The following is a 20556-nucleotide window of genomic DNA, read 5'->3' on the forward strand; positions in this document are numbered from 1 at the left end:
AAAACGTAACCCTGATATAGCCATACCTCCAAGTCTTTCACAGTGTGGCTCATGTTATATTCCATCTGGGAATTTGGCACAGGATCTTTGCACCATCTCTTGCACTTGAAGCCATAAATCATGTAAGAGCAATAATAATGCCTCTCACTGGATGAAGTGGTGATGACTGTCTAAAACAAGAAAGCATGCAGCAGCCTGCTGAATGACAAGATTATCTCCCATACATTATGTTTTATGGTCTAGACTTTAAGAAAATTGGACAGAACTTTGCAGATTGGATATATTCTAAGAAAAATGTATAAAATATTATCTGGAAAGATATCTCCATTTTTTTAATGAATACTTTTTACTTGTTTGCTGATGTTAGCTAGCCATTGATGACTGGTAGGGAGTTTGGGTTGAAAATGTACTTCAGGATTAAGTATGAAGGAGTAAGCACTTTGACCCAATTCTGTGTTTAAAGCAGCAGTACCACCAGCATAAACAAGGATTAGAGGTTCCACTTAATGGGAAAAATATTAAAATTTAGACAGCTTTAGTGGGTACCAAATTTTGATGGAATTCCTTAAAGCATGCTGGAATGCTAGTTTCCTGGACCTGTTTGCACCTAATACTGGCTGTAAATCAGCACTGCTCTATATTGAGAGAAACTTGTTCCTGTGTTTGCATAAAGATTACCCAAACAGCTGTGACTGTTCACCCATCCACATGTAGGTCTCTAAATTCACTTACTGAGTGAGGAGGCGAACAGGAGAGACAGGAGACTGACATGGATAACTTGAGTTGCTTTTTTAGACACCTCTCTCCACTGAGGAAACAACAGGAGGAAAGGGAGAAGGCAGCACCGCGGAGTCTGGATGTGTGTGCACAAAAGCCAGTTGTACCATACAACTCAAGGATCTGGTGGTTTGGGAGGCCAAAATGGTTTTGAGTGCCATAATTTTGGGAAGGCTATGCCTAGAGAAAGAGGACAGTGGTTCTCTTGCTTGTTCACAGGAATGCTGATCCTACAGGAAAATTGTGTATTATACTTCTGTGTATTTCTTCAGCTTATGGTTTTTTTAGATGTGTGTTTCCTGTGAGATGTCTTCCCAGGAAGAGAGTTGAACTGTAAATAATTTCAGGGTACTTTTCTGAGTTCCAGGATTAGATTACTGGGCTAGTAGCGGGAAGCATAGATACCTGCAGTAGGAATGATGGGCATAGGAGTGAAAACTACTTAAATCAACAGCATTTAACAGAAAACATACGTTTAAGTTTAATAGCAACATGCTTAAAGAACCTCTGGATTTTACAGCAGGCTTACATTCTTTTTATATGTAAGACAGAACAAATACGTTTTCTGCCTTTGAATTCTTGACTTGTGTTTTAGATGGAAACTTTTTGCTTTTGTTTCTGTAATTCCTGTGTGGGTTTTTTTTTTTTAACCTGATTTCATGTTGGAAGTCTCAGAATAAAAATGGCTCCCACAGCATGTGTTTTTAAACGTCTTTCAGATGTGGGTGTCTGTTGGGTCATTTCAAAAGTGCAGAAGGAGATTAGTTCCTCAGATTTCACAGGATTTCATTGGGAGATACAGTGGAGTTGCCAAGATGTCTGCTCTGTTCAGTGGAGCACTGGGATGTGAACCTTAACTTAGCACTTGTTATGCTCTTAGAGCTGCACATCTGAGGCAGGAACTGTGGTACCTCTGTGATCTGCTGCTCCTGCAAACAGGTGCTGCACTGCTCTGCATAGGTGCATGTGCAAGCTGGCTTTGCCACTTGCTTTGAGATGTCAAGGCTTGGAAGTGTTCTGGGATATGGAACCTCTGTGAGAGCTTGGGCTATGACTTGAATCATCTTAAATGGTGTGACTTAAATACATTTCCATTTTTGTGACAAGGCAAGAGAGCAGTAGCTGAAATGAGGAAGCAAAAAGGGATTGTGCTGCAGACAGAAGTAGTCACCTTTCATGCAGGTTAGACTGGAAGAGGGTTCATGTTCTGAGCCATGTAATGCAGATTACTTCCATGCAGATGTTTTTGCTCCATCTGCTCCTTTGTTGCTGTGTACAAGAGGATGAGTTCAGATAACAAAATGTGAAGACATGACAGTCAGCAGAAATAGGTCATCAGACGCAGGATTTTAAAGGGTTTATGGCTAATCCAGGGTTGTTTGGTCCTGGGGAGCATAATGATTTGAAACAACTGTATTTCATCAGTTTATCTGTTGGGAATAAGTAGCCTTGGGCTGGGCTTAAGCCTCCACAGATGCTGTGGTAGGAAAGGCTGCCATGAAATGCTGCATAAGAGCCCATCCTCAGCTGCTGGGATGATCTGAGTACCCTTGCATGTGGGTATACCTAGTTAGGTGATTTTCTTTGTAGGGAAGTTAAGACGTGCAGATCCATCTGTGTATTTTGATCAAAAGGTGAGGAGAGTATAAAGGAGATGCTAAGGAGGAGTTCTGTACAAATCACTTTGCTCTTCAGAACTGTCACTCACGTGGTGATTGTTCCAAACCAGGGCATTTTTTTTAAAAAGCAGCATGACTTTTGCGCTCGTGAAAGGTGCCAGATTGACAGCTCTGGAGACTGAACCCTTCTATTTATCTACAGAACAGGTACAGCACAGGCAGCAGCACTGCGAGCTTCCCCACAGTGTCTCGTCCATGTGTCCCAAGCCTGTTCTGGAGGAACCCCCTGTTGAGGTGAGAAGGCAGTTCAGTCTCTTCATGTCCTGTCAATCCTTGGCCTCACTGCCAGGGGGGCTGAGCAGGGTGTCAGCTAATGCCAGCTGCACTGGGAATTTGTAGAGTCTGGACCAGAACGCACAGCAGATTTCAAGGAACATGAGATATATCCATGCCTGTGAGGGTCTTCCAGCAACCTTTTTGCTTTCAGTGACTTAAGCTGAGGTCAAATAATTGATTTTGAGCCCACTGCAGGACATTCAGGTTTTGGTGCTGTGTGTATGTGAGAGATCATTGATGTTAAAATCAAAGTTGGTTTCAAGGCCCTCAGCCAACCTCTCAAGAATTTCACTGTCTCCCCAAAGCCCTCTTTTTCCCCCCAGATGAAGGGGTAGAATAACAGTTGTGTGGATTCTGGATAGCAGAAATAGATTATATAAATATGTACTATGCTAATATTTGCCCTCAGTCTACCAGATTAACTCATTTACCTAACTTCCTGCATACTATAAAACACTTACCGTTCATCCGCTTTTCCTCTGGGCACTCCAGCTTGTAATAAGGTCCTTGTGAGCTAATAAAGTATTTGGATGCTGATGCTTTAAAAACCTGATTTCCTTTGCAAAAATAGGAGGAAATTGGGTAGATAGTAAATTAATCAGTACAACTTATTATCTACAGTGGGACAGCTGTTAAAAACACTAGGAAGCAGGGAAAGTGCTTTGTAATATATAAAAGTAAAATAAAGCTGGATGTTTCTCAAGCTTCAGAAAAGAAATTGCTTCAACTCTGTGGTGTGGGAGATTCATCCAAGCTTAACCTTTATTTTATTCACAGCTTTGAGGCTGTTTTTCAGCTACAATGATTTTTTCTACAGCCAACAAAAAACTCGATACTGTTGCTTCCATGGCTTGGTTTTTTTTTCTGGTGTTTTTTGTTGTTTGGTATATTTTAAAATAAAAGAAGCTATATATAAAAGTAGTCTCAGGATTTGAGGAATTTTCTTTGCTACATTTTAGGTGCTATTGTGCAAATCAGATTGATTTTACCTTAAAATTTTAATGAAAAGAAATGGGTTTGTGTGCATTCAACTTGAAAGTATTTATTCATATTAATAAGTATTCCAGGCCAGTGTTAGTGCAGCTGAAGCAATGCAGCTGAGCTCGTAGTTTTTTTCTCTGGTTATTCTGTATTTTTGTTTCTGTTTATGTGCACACCTCATGTGACATTTGTGAGGATGGGGACAGTGCAATTACTGAGTAACTGCTGTGCTGACTTTCAGGATCCTGAATAATGGCAGGATGATTATTTTAATCATCGTCCCCTGATGCTTCCAGTTGTGATATCCTCTCCTGAGTCACATCTAGAAAATGAACTGTAGTTACTGCAATGACAACTGATGGATTTCCATGAGCCTTTCCTCTGACATTTTGTCTTTCATCCACAGACCCATTCTGAAGAGAGGCCGTTCCAGTGTGAGGAATGCAAAGCCTTGTTCCGAACCCCCTTCTCTCTACAAAGACATCTGTTAATCCATAACAGTAAGTGCAAAGTCAGAGGAAAAACAGCTTTCTCCATTCTCATATGTGACTAACAAAAGCAAACATGTGGCACCTTGCTCCAATATACAACTTGCTGTGTTAAATTGGTACTAGGACTCAACTCCGTATCCAGGGTGTTAAAAATTCAGAGCCAAATTCAAACTCTGCCTTCAGATGCACTTAAATGCAAATCCAAGTATGCTATAGAAAATCCAGCAATGGTTTGAGGTCTGATGGCAAGAAATTTATTTCTTCATTAAGTGTGATAGTGTTACCCTCATTTTAAGAATGGACAAATGGAAACAGAGATAAGTTGGTGACTTGCTCTGCTTTTGTAGATAATCAGGTTTAGAGCTTGACACTGAGATTGTCTCTTCTGTGCCAGCTCAGGCTCATGTTTACTGCTTCTGGCACAGAACTGGAGCAGCTCAGAGAAATGCTGTGGCCATTTTTGCTCATGAGTAACTTCCCTTGGCATTCTGTCCTTTTTTTTTTGTTGACTGTATTATGATTTATTTTTGGTGGAATTTTCTCCATCTTTAATACTTGCAGAGCCCTAGACTATCATTCAACCCCTTGAAAATCAGCAGTTTAAATTTTAGAAAATGCTCATGATCTAAAATCCTTAACTTAGAAGACAGTACTTGGTTTTGGGGAATATTCACACTGACATAACTAAGAAAACCACAAGTTTTTCCTTTTTTAATCCTGCATAACAGTGTTTCTGTTAGATGAATTATTGGGTTGGCGTGTTCAGTTTCTTCTTTTACAATCAACTTCCAAAGCTTCTGCAATTTTTTAAAGCATTAGATGTCATAAAGTTTTTTTCCTAGTGTTAAAAACGATGGGGAAAATGTTAAAAACCCATTCAGTAATGTGTCTTCTAATGAACAAGCATTTGCAGAATATTCAAAATATATAATTCACAGTGTATAGAATTGTAGGTTTTTGTGAAGAGCTCTCTAAAAACACACACTGTGACCTTTTTTAAGAGGGTGGTAGCTCAGGAAAACCTATTTTTCTCTTTGTTAGGTGAGAGGACCTTCAAGTGTGATCACTGTGATGCCACTTTCAAAAGAAAGGACACATTAAATGTTCATATTCAAGTTGTACATGATGGACATAAGAAATACAAGTGTGACCTGTGTGACAAAGCTTTTGTGACTCCCTCAGTTCTGAAGAGCCATAAGAAAGTAAGTAGAATCAACTGATAATTTCTTGTGTGTCCTTAAGGTTGTCTTAAGTGTAGAATCCCCAAAGCTACTTCTGCCTTTCTGGCTTTTCAGTAGATTTTCCTTACCCTAAAATGCTGATTGCAGTGGTAGGGTTATTGGTGCCCAGCTGAATTACAGTTGGTGCTTGTGTATAAATTCAGTGGAGGTGCTCCAGCTTCAGGTGTATGGCAGGATGCACCTGACTGCCCTCCTTTGCACCGAACTCTGCCATGGGTTTGGGGTAAACCTGAGGAGGAGGCTTGCTCACTATTTTGGCCTGAGGTAAGATTGATGTTACAGAGTAGAAATGCAAAGAAAATAATTGAATCAAGAAAAATCAGCTAGGAAAGGTCAGTTTAGGTGCTGCCACCTAATTCTGATTGTGAGAATTTATTTTAAAACATCCTGCATGTATTGCTTGCCATATAGTGTGTGCTTCATACATACATGTAAAATGGGAGTTGCTTTTGCTTTGTGTTCCTGTCAGACTAGGACTGGCCATGTTGTAGTTTTACTGTATTGTTCCCAGAAATCCTTTTGGTATTTGGGAGTTTGGAATGAATTAGTAGCTGTCTGTCTGGTATATCCCAATGTTGCTGCTAGAGATACAAATGATCTCCAAATGACTGTATCCTAATCAAGAGGAGTTTAGCATTTATATCTTTCATGTCAGGGAATGAAAACAGTGCAAGTCCATCCAGTATTGAAATGAGATCTCATTTACTCTTGCTTCAGCTGCAGCATAAAATGTACTATGTGAGAAATGTTTTGTTATGATGTAATGAAGAGTTTTTGTCATTACTGTGTGTTTTCATCAACATAAGAATTCATTTCACTATCTGAAGAGGAAACTGGAAACTGAAATAATCAGCTGCTCATATAATTGAATGTGTTATCTTTCCTATCTCATTTAAATTAACACTTCTAAATGAAGTCGTCAGTAGTTCTCCACTAATAGAACAGCCACAGTGATAAGGAAAAATAATTTGATAGACTGATAAATCTTTAGTTCAGACTTGTGTTTTGAAAGTACAGTGTGAAAAATGATGGTGACCTTATGTGTAATTGATAACCAGGGTGATCTTACTGTTGACACACAGGTTGGCTGGGAGAGTTTGTAATACTTTTTTTTCTGTTTTGAAATAATTCTTATAGCGGTGAGGTCTCCAGCCCAAAAAGCTTGATTTCAAAAGACAAACTCAGTGATTTAGTGCTGGTGATAGTTACAATGTTCTTTTTGTGATCAATTCTTTAACACCTAGAGCTAATTAGAATCTTTGCCTGGTGTGATGGTAAAATACGTAATAGAGGTAATAGCAGTCAATGCAAATACAATTAAATATTCCATAGTTCACTTCTTTATGTAATGCTGAACAGTCATTCTTGACTTTCCACTCCCTATGTAGACTCACACAGGAGAAAAAGAGAAAATTTGCCCATATTGTGGACAGAAGTTTGCAAGCAACGGAACACTGAGAGTTCATATCCGAAGCCATACAGGTATTTATTATGATGAACAGAGAAGACTTTCTGAATTTGTAACAGGGTATCTCTATGTCCACAGTTTATCTATCTACAAACAGGCAAATCTACAGGTAGGCTTAACACAGCAGCTTTGTCAGACATTTTACCTGCTTAATGTGTAAAAGCTGTTGTCGGGTTTCATTTTGCAAGTTTACACTTTGATTCAAATAAGTAGTGTCAGATGGCTGAAAGAGGTTTCTTTGTGATGATTTGTTTACAACATAAAATGGTGTCAATTTGCCTTTGGCATGGCATTTTCTTCCCTCTGCATAACCAAGTTTAGCTTGCAGGGAGATGTCAGTAATTTCTGTGTGCTGATTGCTGATATTACCCATCAGTTTGCATGGAGCAGAGAGCCCCAATTTTTCAAGCTCATACTGTAGATGGCTCCTGGGAAGATGCTCTGGAGGTGTCCAAGTAAAAATGCTTTTCACATGTGTGCTGCTACCAGTTAAATTTCAACTCTCTCAAGCAGGCTTTCCTAAATTTAGGAGTTGGACTTACATGAGTTTTGTGAATCCAGACACCAGGGACATACCCTGAGTATAGAGCCCTGCAAAATTTGTAGCCTCTATTATCGGAGGCTGTGATGTTTTGAACTTACTTGAAGCAGAAAGGCACGGAAGATTTCTAGTACCTTTGTAAATTAAATGCCGGAGGAGAAACTGCCTTGCCAGGAGATGATACAGGTTGGAATTACAGCAATATGGACTGTGGAAACAATTTATGAACAAATAATGCTGCAGGAAGGAAAGTCTCAAGGTCTCTTTCTTACCTAAGAAGCTATAACCAGTCATTGTACAGTGACTAATTCAGGAAAAATGCCTTGTTAAATTAATTTATAATGACCTGCGATAAATAAACTGATTCTTTCCTCTTCCAGTCTTGCTGCTAGTCCAGTGTCAACTACATTTTTGTTGGTTTGCATCCGTTACTATGAGAATTAACCAAAATAGATGTTTATGGTTACTTTTGTCACTCTGTTATGATTCCTGACCAATTTTTGATGATCCTGATGAGTAATGGGGGAGATTGCTTCTAAGTTGTGACTTTGGGTTTAAAAGGAATATTTGTATTATATGGCAAAATGCATAATGTAGGGCTGAGTGAGAAATTGCCATAGTTGGATTCTTGTTGCAAATCTGGAGAGGTGGTTTTGTTTGGTGCTGTACCTGAAGGCTTCAGCCATGTTGTTCTTGGACATAACACAAGCCTGCTGATCACGAGAGGAAGTTGTTGTCCAGTGTTCAGTGAGCCTCAGGAAACATGACTTTCTGAGGAATAGCTTGCATCATTCCCAAAGAACGTAATAGGAGCTGCTGAAGGAAATCCAGGTCATCTGCAAACAGGGTAAAAAAAAAAGTTGAGCACTCTTAAGTTCCCTACTATGTGAAAATCCTTGACAACTTTTCAGGGAATTTCTGACCAGTAAGAAATTTTCAGTTCATCAAATAGTGGAGCCATGAGCTTGCTTTATTCAGAGATGAATGTTTGGTTTCTAAATGTTGCAGTGATTAATACTTCATGGTATTGGTGTCTGTTAAATTCTTTGGATTTGAATTAATCATTTCAAAACTATGCTATCCGTTTTCTCTTCAGTCAGACTTCAAAGTATCGCTTTTCATTCTGAGCTAGAAGTGAAACAAGCAGCCACTGTCTGTTTTCAGTAGATGATTCATCCTTCTGAATAAGCTTTGAGCTTTTGGTGCAACTCAGCAGTACACTACAAGTGTAAATATTGAAAAGACTTCTTGTCTTAGTGATTACAAGTGATGAGGTTTGAGGTCTGTGTCCAGACATTTGCATTATGCCATTTTCTTTTTGTGGTCAGCTAGACTTTGTTTTATTATCTACTTTGTGTGAGAGGTTTTGTTCTGTATTTACAAGACAGATTCAGGTAGAGGTTATTTTAAAGAGAGTTGTACTTCACTTTTTGTCCTCCTTATATTTATGAAGTTATTCTTTACAAAAGCTGCAGTTCTAGGGTACATGTCTGGTTCTGAATTGAATTTGTATTTTTGATATGCTTAATAATCCATATACAGAAAGAGAACCTCAGTGGGGTTTTGTCTTTTATTTAATATGCAGCATGTGCTCTTGAATGTTGTTCCACACAGTCATGCATGCTTTCTGGATAAGCAATTTTCTTCCCTCTTCTGTGTTAGAATAAGACTCTGTAAATGAGCCCAAACAGTACTTGGCCTTTTGGGGTGAGTGAACATGTCTGCATGTGCATGTACAGAGCGAAGGGGGTGATCTTTGCCTCTGAACCTGGGGTGTTGCTCTGTAATTCATCATCTGGGTTTCAGCCTTGGCATGACACAGACAGCACTCTGCAGGTCAGCTGAAACACTAGAGCACATTCTCCCTCTCCTGTATCCTGTTGGTTTATGACTTCTTAGGGTCACAGGGAGCTGGGGTTAATTCAGCAAAAGAATCTTTTGACTGTGATATAAATTCCTTGGCTTGTTCATAAATTGTAAAAGATCCTATGGTCTGCTCCATGGGCTTGAAATCCGGGGGCTGGGAGGTTAATTGCTTCCCTGAAGTTTTAAGCAACTTTCAATGTTAGCAGTTTCTGGCTCCAGTTTGTGCAGCTTCTCAGTTACCTTATGCATATCTGTTTAAAAGTGTTAATTGCTGTAGGGTGTGTGTATGGATTTGTGTGTGCCTGTGTGATCTGGGTATAAACACACACATATTTGTCTGCTGTTTATACTGTCACCTTCCTAATTAGTTGTGTCCTAATCCCTTCTATCCTTGGGATGTAGCACATCAAGCTGTGCAACAGTGAAAGTTGTTCTGAAGTGGTTCATATTTGCAGGTAAATTTGTTTTAGAGTTAGGAGAATTAAGGGATTTAACTGTAATTCTGTCCTTTCTACTCTGTCCTTTCCCTACTGATACTTAAAGACTGATGAGGACCAATGAATGACTACAAACGTCTTCCAGAAAATTATGTGCAAATATTGATTGAAATATAACCTTATTTTGCTTTTACCATCACAGTTAGTCCAAGTCCTGATAATAAGCCGGTAAGATAACTTATATCTGTCCTAAATGTTCTCTGAAAAGATGAGTTTTTCAATTTTATGTCATTTGAAAGCCATGAGTTATTGTATCTTTCTTACATGTTACATGCTCTGCTAGGTGCAAAAAGCAGGTTTGTTTTTTAAGCATGAATTGAGAAGGTTCTTTGCAAATTTACTTTCATGTGGATGAGTAAAAGATAATACCAAGAAATTACATTAAAATAGCAAAAAGCATTTGGACCACAGACTTTTATATCCTTTGTGCTAACACGATAATTTTCAATTTATGTAAGAAGAGATTGCTTTATAAGCTTTCAGAAATACTTAACTTCAGCTGTTGATTGCCTTCTTGAAATGCCTCCTGCACTGAGAACCTGACGTTATGTGCCTAATTTTGCCATTGTGGTCCCATTTCTACAACTTAACTAAGCTTTTGAGCATATTTACAATCCTACCTAAGTCCCAACTAGATAAATGTCTAAGTTCAAATTTTGCACTTCTAAGACAAAATTCCTGGGCAAGCAAAATATTAGTGGTGGAGTTCTAATAATAAAGATCTTTGGTTTTTAACAGTAGTTCAGTCATCTCTGAACACACAAGACTTCAAAGTAGTTGAAGGAAGTAACGAGTTCAAGTACAGGATAACTTTTATTTATTATGGTGTAAAATATATCACCAAAGGTTTAATAGCTAAATGAGCAACTGTTTGTTCATGTACATAATAATGTACAGCCAGGATCCTCATTCCAGCAGATCTTCTGCTAAATTACCTTACAAGTAATTGATATTTTCTTACATAGGAAAAAGGATAAAAGGCAAGCTTGAAGGAACTTCCTCTCATATGCCAATGAAATATGTGAAAGAATGTATCTGTGTCTAGTCAGTGAACAGCTTGCAAATGTCTACAGATAGGTTCTTTCTATTAATAACTTATAAGTGATCCCCCTTTTATCTACCCAGTTTAAAAAAGAGCTTGCAGAAGGCCTCAAAGGTAAGGATTCTGCATTTTTAAACCTTTCAGTTTATACATCATTGTCTTGTTCGTCTCTAGACAACAGCTAAATCTTTAAAAATAACCTGTAAAGTTTCATGCAGCTGTCAGCTTCTTGTTGTCTGTGCCCATGAATGAGGAAATGTTCTTTTGAGGGGTAGATTATTTGAATGAGACATCTTTAGATCAAATGAGTTACTGATGGATTAATAAATGTTCTCTAAAAGACTTGGTTGACCACTGGGTTCACCGAATGTTACATTTTCCATTCATGGAGAAATCAGATTGTTTAATTCCACTGATAGTTGCAAAGAATAGAACTGGTTTGTTCTTTAAAGTTGTGTCTGTTTTTTATTTATTCCTTAAAATTACTTAAATCTTGATATCACTGTAGAACTGATAAGAGCCTGTAAGTAAAAATGGTGGTTCATGCTCAACTGCATGGATTCAGATAGTCTTCTTATTTTGTAGGGTTTTTTACTAGTCTTTATGATTCATTTTAGTGGCAAATAGCCAATATCTCAATTATATTATCATAATTTTGATGGACCAGATAGGGCAAACATTTTATTGGTCTTAACTAGAAATATTCTGAATTCGTTGAATAAACCCTAAACTTTGCAGAAAACAAACCACCTCAGCCATGAAAATACCACTTCTATACATCAAAAATTAAAGCATGGCTAAGTACTTAGAAAAAGATAAGTAATAGAAAAAAGCATGTTTCAAGCCTTCTGGTTTTCCCCTTTTGAAAGAAAAGGATTTGACTGCATCCCTATTTTGAAAGAATAGGATTTGACTGTTTTTAGTGGATGGGAAATGCACATTGTTGATTTACATGAAACCAATTCTAGTTCTCCCTAGTGCCTGGAAAATGAGTGTTGGAGTTTGGTTATTCACAAATACACAAACTTAGAGTTAATAATCATCAGTGGAGAAACAAACCACCTGAAAAAACAGAGACATTTAATCTCTTATCTTCAGAGTCTGCCAGATTTGAATGTTGGTTAAAATGAAGTAAAAAATGTCTTTAATTGCCCTGTATCTGAGGAGTGTTTCTCAGAGCACAGGATTCTTCTCAGAGCAGTCAGACCTATCCCTTTCCTTATCTGGCCCACAATGAGTATAAAATTACTTGTGTTTTTGGCGTTTCTGGGTCTTGTCTCAGTTGATGTCCTCAAGTATTTTATCTTTCAGATCACAAAGTTACTTAGCTCTTGGCATGAGAGAACTGTTTCTGTGTGGGGACTTCTGTACCTTCTCAAGTGCTAAATTTTGAGTGTTTAGTGGCTAAAAAGGAGGCAGGCCAGGATGTTGCACAGGCCAGATCACTTTTTATTGTCTAGTCCGGATTAAGACTAGTCCAGATGTCATATGGAAATCAACTCACTGCTGCAGTTGCCCAAATTTCTTGATTACTCTTCCGTTCTTTTCCTTCCCTGGAATCCCTGGTCAAAATTACAGAAATGCCTGAGAGATGCAGGGTGTTAAATGCTTTTGAAGATGCTCCTCAGGATGTAGAAAATTGCCACCTCTACATGAGAGGAAGTTCATTATTTTAAAGAGGTGCTAGTTTTCTCACAGGACTGCAACACCAAAGTGGTGAAATGTACTGAATATTTTCTTGACCTGTGAATTTTTAATCTTTCCTCAGTGATTGGTTTCCTGGCATTTTCTAATTGAAGTTCTGTTGGAATCACTAGGTTCACTGAATTCCTGTTTAATTTAATTTTGATTCCTAATGAAGTCCCCTTCCATGTGGGAGAAATTCAGATCTGTGCATTTTAGGTTTATATATGTTTGTGTGTACATATTTGCATAGTGCATTAACTGAATAATGTTCAGTTAAGGACACAAAATTTTCAATTGAATGGGAACACTGTTTAAGGGCAAGAGCAGCTGAGGATAAATGTGTGAAGCTGTCAGATGCCCTCTCTGAGCAGTGTTCTAAAGCAGATGTCACAGATTATAATTTTGTTACATCCGTTAACCTTTTGCCCATCCTTACTTGCTGTTGAATGCTGTCATCACCCCAGATTATCTCTGACTAAAAAAGCCCCCTTGCAATTCCCATTCTGGGCTGACCTGTGGATCATCTGGTAAGGAGTGTTAAATGTGTGATCCAGATGGCCTCCAAATTCCTCCCCAGGTGAACTGTGCTCATTCCACTGCAGTTGGGCAATAGTGGAGGCTCCCTTCTAACCTTCTCCCCTACCCCAGGCTTGAGTTAGGACTTTAAAAAGGATTATAGTTTGCTGAAACTGTTCTGAAAGCTGATATTTTGAAATAATGCACATATATACATGTTTATGCAGAAAAACATAATAATTTTTATTTAAGAAACAATATTTTAATCCCAATAATTAATAGTTCAGCATCTGAAAGGGAGATATGGGAAATGGTCTGTGGAAGAGTCTGCGGGACCACATTGCCATAATTATATTTGTTCATTTTAATAAAGAAAACTGAAGAGAGAAATTCCTTGAGGCTGCATATGCTACATCTGATCTGATCTTCACTGCAGTTTGTTATAGGTCTTTTTTCTGATGTTCTGGGTGTTGACCAAAACCATTGATGCTGAATACCCCAACTTAGCAGAGATATATTAAAAAGTGTATTAAAAAAACCCCACCTTGATAATTTCACTGCATAATTCAAATTCTTCATTACTTAACTGAGCAGTTGAGTTCCAGTAAAGACAGCAAGCCAGGGAATCCTGCTAACATGATTATCTGAGAATTGTATTTGGATGTCTAAGCAAGCTGCAGAGAACAGGGACAGTAAACAGGACTGGAAATTTCACAGATGAAATAGAATTAATGCCTGGGTATGGCTTGAAAGAACAGTGAGACTGTTTCTTTGGTTTGCTGGGCTCTTCAGATTAGGACTATATCTCAGCTGGATGTTTCCTTTTTTGTTTTTTTCTTTGGATGGGAATGCATTTCTCACCTGTAAAATACATGTTTGCTTAATCTTTTTTGAGGTCATTGTTCTGAAGTAATCACTAACATTGGTTGTTCTAATCAGGTTTCCACCTAACTTGAGAAACAGGTTCATTTTTGTGGCTCAGCTGACTCCAGGGAATGCAAAATACAGTGTGAAAATAGCAATGCATATGACCAGTTTGCTTAACTGTCTCAAAGTCCTTATTAAAAGTCTAGCTGTAGCCGCTGAAATCTTGAAATCTTCAAAACTGGAATGGAAGACTCTGGTATTTAACTTTTTAAGCCACATTAAGGTCCATTAGGTATTGTGATCTCAAGCTAGAGATGGAGGGGAGAAAAAAATATGTCATTTCTGTCATGATGTGGTTTCAGATCAAAATCTCATATGTTTTTTAATCATGGAATTGTTTTTCATAATCCTTGTATTAAGGTTAAATTTATTTTTATTATGTTAAAAGCTCTGATTTTTTGTTCATGCAAAATCTGGAAGTAGAATGTCTAGACTTTGAATTATGCTAAATCCACTGCAATTTATCCCAGGATTATTTATTTGGGGTTATTTGTACAGAAGTGCCATTAATGTGTTGAGCAGTTTGTTCTGGAACAGCAGGGACATGACAGTCAGCTGTAACTTTGGGGTGAACTTAACAATTGTTACCTTTGACTCGCTTGACTGTTCTGTTATTTTAATAAAAACAATAGTTTTATTTAGAAAACAGATTTTAGAAACACTCAACCATAAAAATGCTTCTATATTTTATATAAATATACATAAAAATGTGTTTATATAAAAATGTGTTTATATAAAAATGTAGGGTGCAAATGGCATAGTTGTTAATTGACATTTACTTTACCTAAAGTGCACCCCCTCTTACTATGGTGTTACCACAAATTGACACCATCTCATGAATGTTCTTCTAGCAGCAAATCCAAGAAGAAATTGTAGTTTATCTAGGGGAAACCACTTTCTTTCACTTTGATTCTTAGTAACTTGTTCTTGTACAGACAAGAGAAATGGAGGTTCATGACTTCCCAGGTATTTAATTTCTTTTCTTAGTAACTTGTTAGGGATGCATTCATTTTCTGATCAGAGGAGTTTTGCATCTGGAAATCTCCACAACTTCTTCTGAACAACCTGAAGTTTATTACTGCAGTGTTTATAATAGGGTTTTCGTAGTCCTTGTCTGGCTGTAGATGGATAAGGGAGCCCTGCTGGATAATGTCACTTTCCCAGGAGCTTGTATCACATGGCCCTTGCTCTCCAGTTTGTCTCAGTGACAATTCTAAACTTTGTGCAAGCACAAACTCCTCTCCTTTGTGGACACTGGCAGTAGTTTTCTATGAAATGTTGCACTTCAGTAAGCCTTCACATGTGGGAGGAATATTTCTAGCATTCATTCTTTCAAATCTGTCTTTTCCTTTGTTGTCATCTTATTCCATTTGCTTATCACAGGATGAGAGAAATTTAAACTGTTCCAGTTTATCTTACAGGACGTAGAGTGGGACAGAGTGTGTAAGACTTCTCTTGGGGAACATCTGCTTCCCAATAGTCTCCTTGAATGTGGAATCGTTCTGATGAGAAACTGACTGGTAGCATGAATAATGTTTGCCCAGGCTGGCTCAGAAGCAAGGAAGTAAGTTAATTTTTACTAGAGATAGAGAAGGTAATACGTAGAGTTGTAATGATCTTGTCAGATCTGCTGTCCACAAGATCAGATAGTTAATCTGAGTTATTTACCTGGGCTCCTGAGACAGTAAATAGCAAAAAAGGCATTGTCAGAGGGCAGTTTATTCACTTCTGAGACAGACAAGAGAGGTCCTTTCCAGAGAGGAATTAGTCAGAAGTTTATACTAAGAAACTTGGTTGTTGCTAGCACAGATGTATTATAAGTGGCCCATTGTTATTTTTGTAAAATCATAAAACATTTTGAGGTAGAAGATAAGTTACAAGTTTAAATGTTGTGTATGCACAGGGTAAATGCTTGTGTAAGAACCAGGACACTTGAAAAAATTCTAAGCATGCAGGCTCCAAAGGCCAAAGAAAATAACAAAAAATAAGAGCAACAATAAAATTTCTTAGGCACATCTTTTAAGTAGTTTTACTGAAAATTATTGACATAAGTGCATGAGAAATTTATATAATTTAGAAAAACAAGATAGTTCTTAGTTTGAATGTCAAGTCTGAGCTGGGAGAATGTGTGAGATAGTAAACTTAATTTTTGGAGCAGTGAAGATTACTGACACTGGACAGTTTATAAAGGCAGCCGCAAGCCCGACTTTTTCAGGTGTGACACGTTGATGTGGAGTCATTGTTGCCCTCTGCTGGCATCTGCTGAAAGCTCCTAAGGCTTTCCTCATCAAGCACCGCGGTGTCCGTGGTTGATTTCAGAGGGACACTGTTAATATGTTTCAGACACATTCAAGCTCATCCTTTGAAGGCAAAAGTCTTTCTCTTTAAAGAGACATGAGGGTGGGGGAGAGAGGGAGGAGGGTAGAACTCCTACCTGTCATCTTTCATCTGCTTACAAACTGTTGAAAGCTTTAAATTCCCTATTCAAAAGCCCCCAGACATAAAAATGTCAGCTGAATTAATTCAATATTTTGAGTAGTGACAACTGTTGGAGTGTTTGAATTTTGGGGGCATGAATTAAAGGCATCAAGGGTCAGGGGAGAGAGGATCATATATCAAACTGCTCAGTGAAAACTCAACTCTAACACAGAGGTTGTTGTCATCATCCTAAAAAGAGTCCCAAAACCCCAGTTCACACAGTTGAGCTTTCTGAGAGATGACAACACAAGAGAGAAAAATATTTGTGTTTACAAGTGCCTTGCTGGCCAGTCTTGTGCTTCTATCATTCACAGTTACCTATACAGAAATAAAAGACAAAAGAACAAAATAATCTGTCTACAAAGTAGGGGAGGGTGGCCATCCTCTTCCCTAAATAATCATCTCACCTCAGGTGCCCCTGAGTCTCTACACAACATGTGGCAATGGAGATTTCATGTTCAGCAGTGCCTCTTTGTCAATATATTTGGAATATCAGTCTGGTTTTTTTTTTTTTTTTTTAACTGTGAAATGTAGTTAATCTTGCTTGCCTATTTTAGAAGATTGAGTATGAGTGTTAATAAAGTGTTTGATATTTGGTCTTTATTAAATCTATATGTGCAGAAATACCTGTTGTGAGCAGAAAGCTTTGCATTGACTTTATAAAACAGGCTTTGCTTAACTTGTGACAAACCTTTATTTGAGAAGACACCTTCAGCGTTATGGTTGTGTAGAACAAAATCCATTTCGCTAACAGAAAATTTTCTATCATAATTTTTTCTACTGTGTTTTGTAATGGAAACAGCCTGATCTTTGCTTTTAAAGTGTTGTGTACAGGAACAGGAGGCAGTACACTCAGATTCTGGTGCATTGCTGAAAGAGTTAAAAATTCAAGTACATTTCTTCCTAATGATGGTGCTCAGAAACTCTTTACTGTTTGTCTCTGAACAGCTCAGTATCCACATTACACTAATGTGAGTTTGGGAAAATCGATGCCAAATGACACCGGTGTAATGGAGCATTAAACAAATACCTTTCAGATATGGGATGCTGCAAGGGTGATGCTAAGATTGTTCTGCTTCTACTTCAGTCATGAATTGGGACACAAATATTGCAGAAACTTTTGATTAACCAGCTTCTAACACAGATCCAGCATTATAAAAGAGTGGATTTTATATTCCATTTGGATTCTGACACCCAGAGGCCTCTAATAACGACCAGATGTGAAATAGAAAAAATATTTGGGAGCAGTTAATGCCTAACCATAAAAGTGACCATGTGTAAATCACTGTAGAATGTGGTTTGAGCAAGGGCATTAGGTGTTTTCCTTTTGGTTTTATTTCCCCCAAGGCTGTCTGTGTGTATTCATATATTGTAGTACAAAATCAGTCAGCAAAGAGAAATATTTTGATCCAGCACTCCATACCACTCAGGCAGGATTATTTGTAATATTTCTAAAGTTTAAATCTGTTCTTTGAAGAGAAAAGTGGTTCAGTTTGAAAAAGAGCTGTGCTGCAAGGCTTTCATCCTCTGAGGGCACATTGCTTCGTCCTGATGCTTCTCTTGTTCTCAGGTGAGCGTCCTTACCAGTGTCCTTACTGTGACAAAGCTTTCAGCAAGAACGATGGCTTGAAGATGCACATTCGCACCCACACCAGGGTAAGTCCCACACAAGGAGGAGTTTTTATGGTTGCTTGAGGATTGTCTGTGACTTATGTGGTGAAAAGTAATTAATTCCTGTTTGTGTAGAGATTAGGCTCTGCCAACCGAGGTATTTTATGCCTATCAAAATACGAAGCAAAGATTAAAGTCATTAACTTACAAATTCTAATTAGAACTCCACTACCTTCTATTTTTTATGTGTTTGAGTTCTTTTATGTTGAAATAATAGCTGTACTAACCTCTTCATTTAACCCATGGTTTATAGATATAAATTAATGTTGTTTACTGAGTAAACAGTTCTGTAAAGGCTTCACTGAGAGTGAAACTTCAATATCCAGTGCTTTGATTCTTACTGTGCCTATACAGTCCAGTTACTGTGAGCTTTTCTAGTACTTTATTAACAGGTGACAATTTTTTATATAACTTTAACTGGGTCCTGTTGCAGCTCACAGAGATCAGTGCAGCCTTAAGGCCAAACCAAGAAAATTCTGCATCTACTGGGAAATAGGGAAGGTGACATTTAACTTAGTAGTCTCCATATGCAAATAAGCACACAGAATTGCTTTCTATATAAGTAAAATTATAAACTGTTTAAATTTCTACTGTTTTGTGTGGGTCTTGAGCATATTAACTAGGAGGTCCTAGATAATGTTGTTGCTTTTGTACCCCAGACTATACAAGTAATGAGTAGTTTATGCAATACTTTTGGTAGTTCATTGGGAGCAGGCTAGTCCCATGTTGTTAGTTGTTTCTCCCTCTTTTTTGCAGCTGTTAAATCACTTTAAGAAGTGCTATAAATTCTTTTCTGCTGTTACTGTCTCCTCTTAACTGTGTTTGCACTTGGAGAAATTTCATGACCCATCTAAGTTCTGCATGACTGTGAGGGGTAAACAAGCTCTGAAACAGTGCCAAATTCAATTTTTTTCCCTGATTTTTCATACAGTTTGAGTAAAAACAACAAACACTCCCCAGCCTCTGTAGAAGAAAAATAGAGGAAAAAAAATAATACTAGGCTTTTAAAGCCTACAGTGATTTACACCAAGTGATGTTTTCTTCTAAGCACTTTTTAGCTGCTAGGAAGGGGAGGATTTAGGAAGATAAATTTTAAGGAGTGGATATTTCTTTTTAATATATGTGGACACTGTAATTAGACAAGCTTTGTGTTGCACTAAGAACACAATAAAATTTGTTTTAAAATGTCTCTACTGTACCATGGAGGCCAAATACCATCCATAGAGATACAAAGATCTCAGTTCACACCAAATGTGATCCAAGTGCTTCTAACACTTGAGATGTGTTGATCATCTACATTTGAAAGGTCACATTTCAGATTTTTTTATTTTGGTGTGTGGGGGTGTTAAGAAGACTGCTGGCCATCCCCACAGCTATGCTGTAGGATTAAAATGTGCAGGCCAAACATGTTTTTTTAGATGTGCTTTTTGTGGTGATGCTGCTCCCATCGCAAAACTTGACAGTGAGGCTCATTCATATTTGATTGCCATTACATGTTCATTTATCTTCAGGTAAATATTTTTTTAACTTTGAAGTTACAAGAATCAGTACTATTAATTTACATTAATAGTAATTTCTAAATTGAAGCCTATAATTGTTGCTATAATTTTGCATGTCCCAACTTCCCCTCTTCTTCACAGTTCACCTTATTTAATATTTAGGTAGAACTGGACAGCTAAAAAATCAACGGTCATCTTAGGAGGAGGAGGAAAATAATGAGTTGAAATTATTAATAAAAAAAAGAGAAAAGAAAACACAGTTTATTACTGACTCCAATGGATTTTCAAGCCAGAGGAAGGAATTATGCCTGAATCTGTTCTGCAGAACAGAAGTACTGATCCTTGAAGTACTACAGGATAATAAGCTATTGTTATTTTATTTTTCAGGTGAGTAAATATTAGTACAGGTACTAAGGAATAAATATGTATTTTAGCTGATGAGGAAGAACAGCATGGTGAAGGGAATTGGAAAGGAAGGGAAAGGGAAGTGGGAGAGCAACAATACTGAGAGGTACATGGGAAAGACACTATTTGTGTCTTGGCAAAAATGTGCAGATATATTTAATCTTAGTAGCAGGGTACAGGAACCAAACCAACTCTTCTTCAGCAGAGAAAGCAGCTGCTGAGCTGTTCAAATGTGTCTTTCTTGAGGTGAGGGCTCATGATCTGAATCCTGACTCTGAAGATGTGTTTGAACTGCTCTATATAAAGACTTCTCCATGGGAGAAACCTGTGCAGAAAGAGTTTGAGACTCCTGAGCACAATGCTAATGTACTAAGACTTGTTCTGTGTTCCTAGGCTGTTTAAACAAAGATGAACTAAAGATTAGGAAACAAAAAATGCACTGTGTTTGTCAAAGGTTTGGGTCCTTCTGTCAGTTCTGAGAATAAGAAAAACCAGGAAGTTACACTTGAAATTTC

At 37.8% G+C, this 20556-nt stretch overlaps 1 protein-coding gene across 2 annotated transcripts in view; it reads left to right on the forward strand.

The window, feature by feature from the left end:
- The window catches only part of PRDM5 (PR/SET domain 5), a 58084-nt gene that overhangs the window by 25636 nt on the left and 11892 nt on the right, over nt 1-20556 (forward strand). For both annotated transcript variants that reach the window (XM_021554929.2, XM_077782593.1), the window contains exons 10-13: nt 4120-4213; nt 5246-5406; nt 6834-6927; nt 18037-18122. In XM_021554929.2, coding sequence (XP_021410604.1) covers nt 4120-4213; nt 5246-5406; nt 6834-6927; nt 18037-18122 — 435 coding nt within the window. The remainder of the gene's footprint in view (nt 1-4119; nt 4214-5245; nt 5407-6833; nt 6928-18036; nt 18123-20556) is intronic.

This window comes from Lonchura striata, chromosome 4 (genome assembly GCF_046129695.1).
Source record: "Lonchura striata isolate bLonStr1 chromosome 4, bLonStr1.mat, whole genome shotgun sequence".
Classification (NCBI taxonomy): domain Eukaryota; kingdom Metazoa; phylum Chordata; class Aves; order Passeriformes; family Estrildidae; genus Lonchura; species Lonchura striata.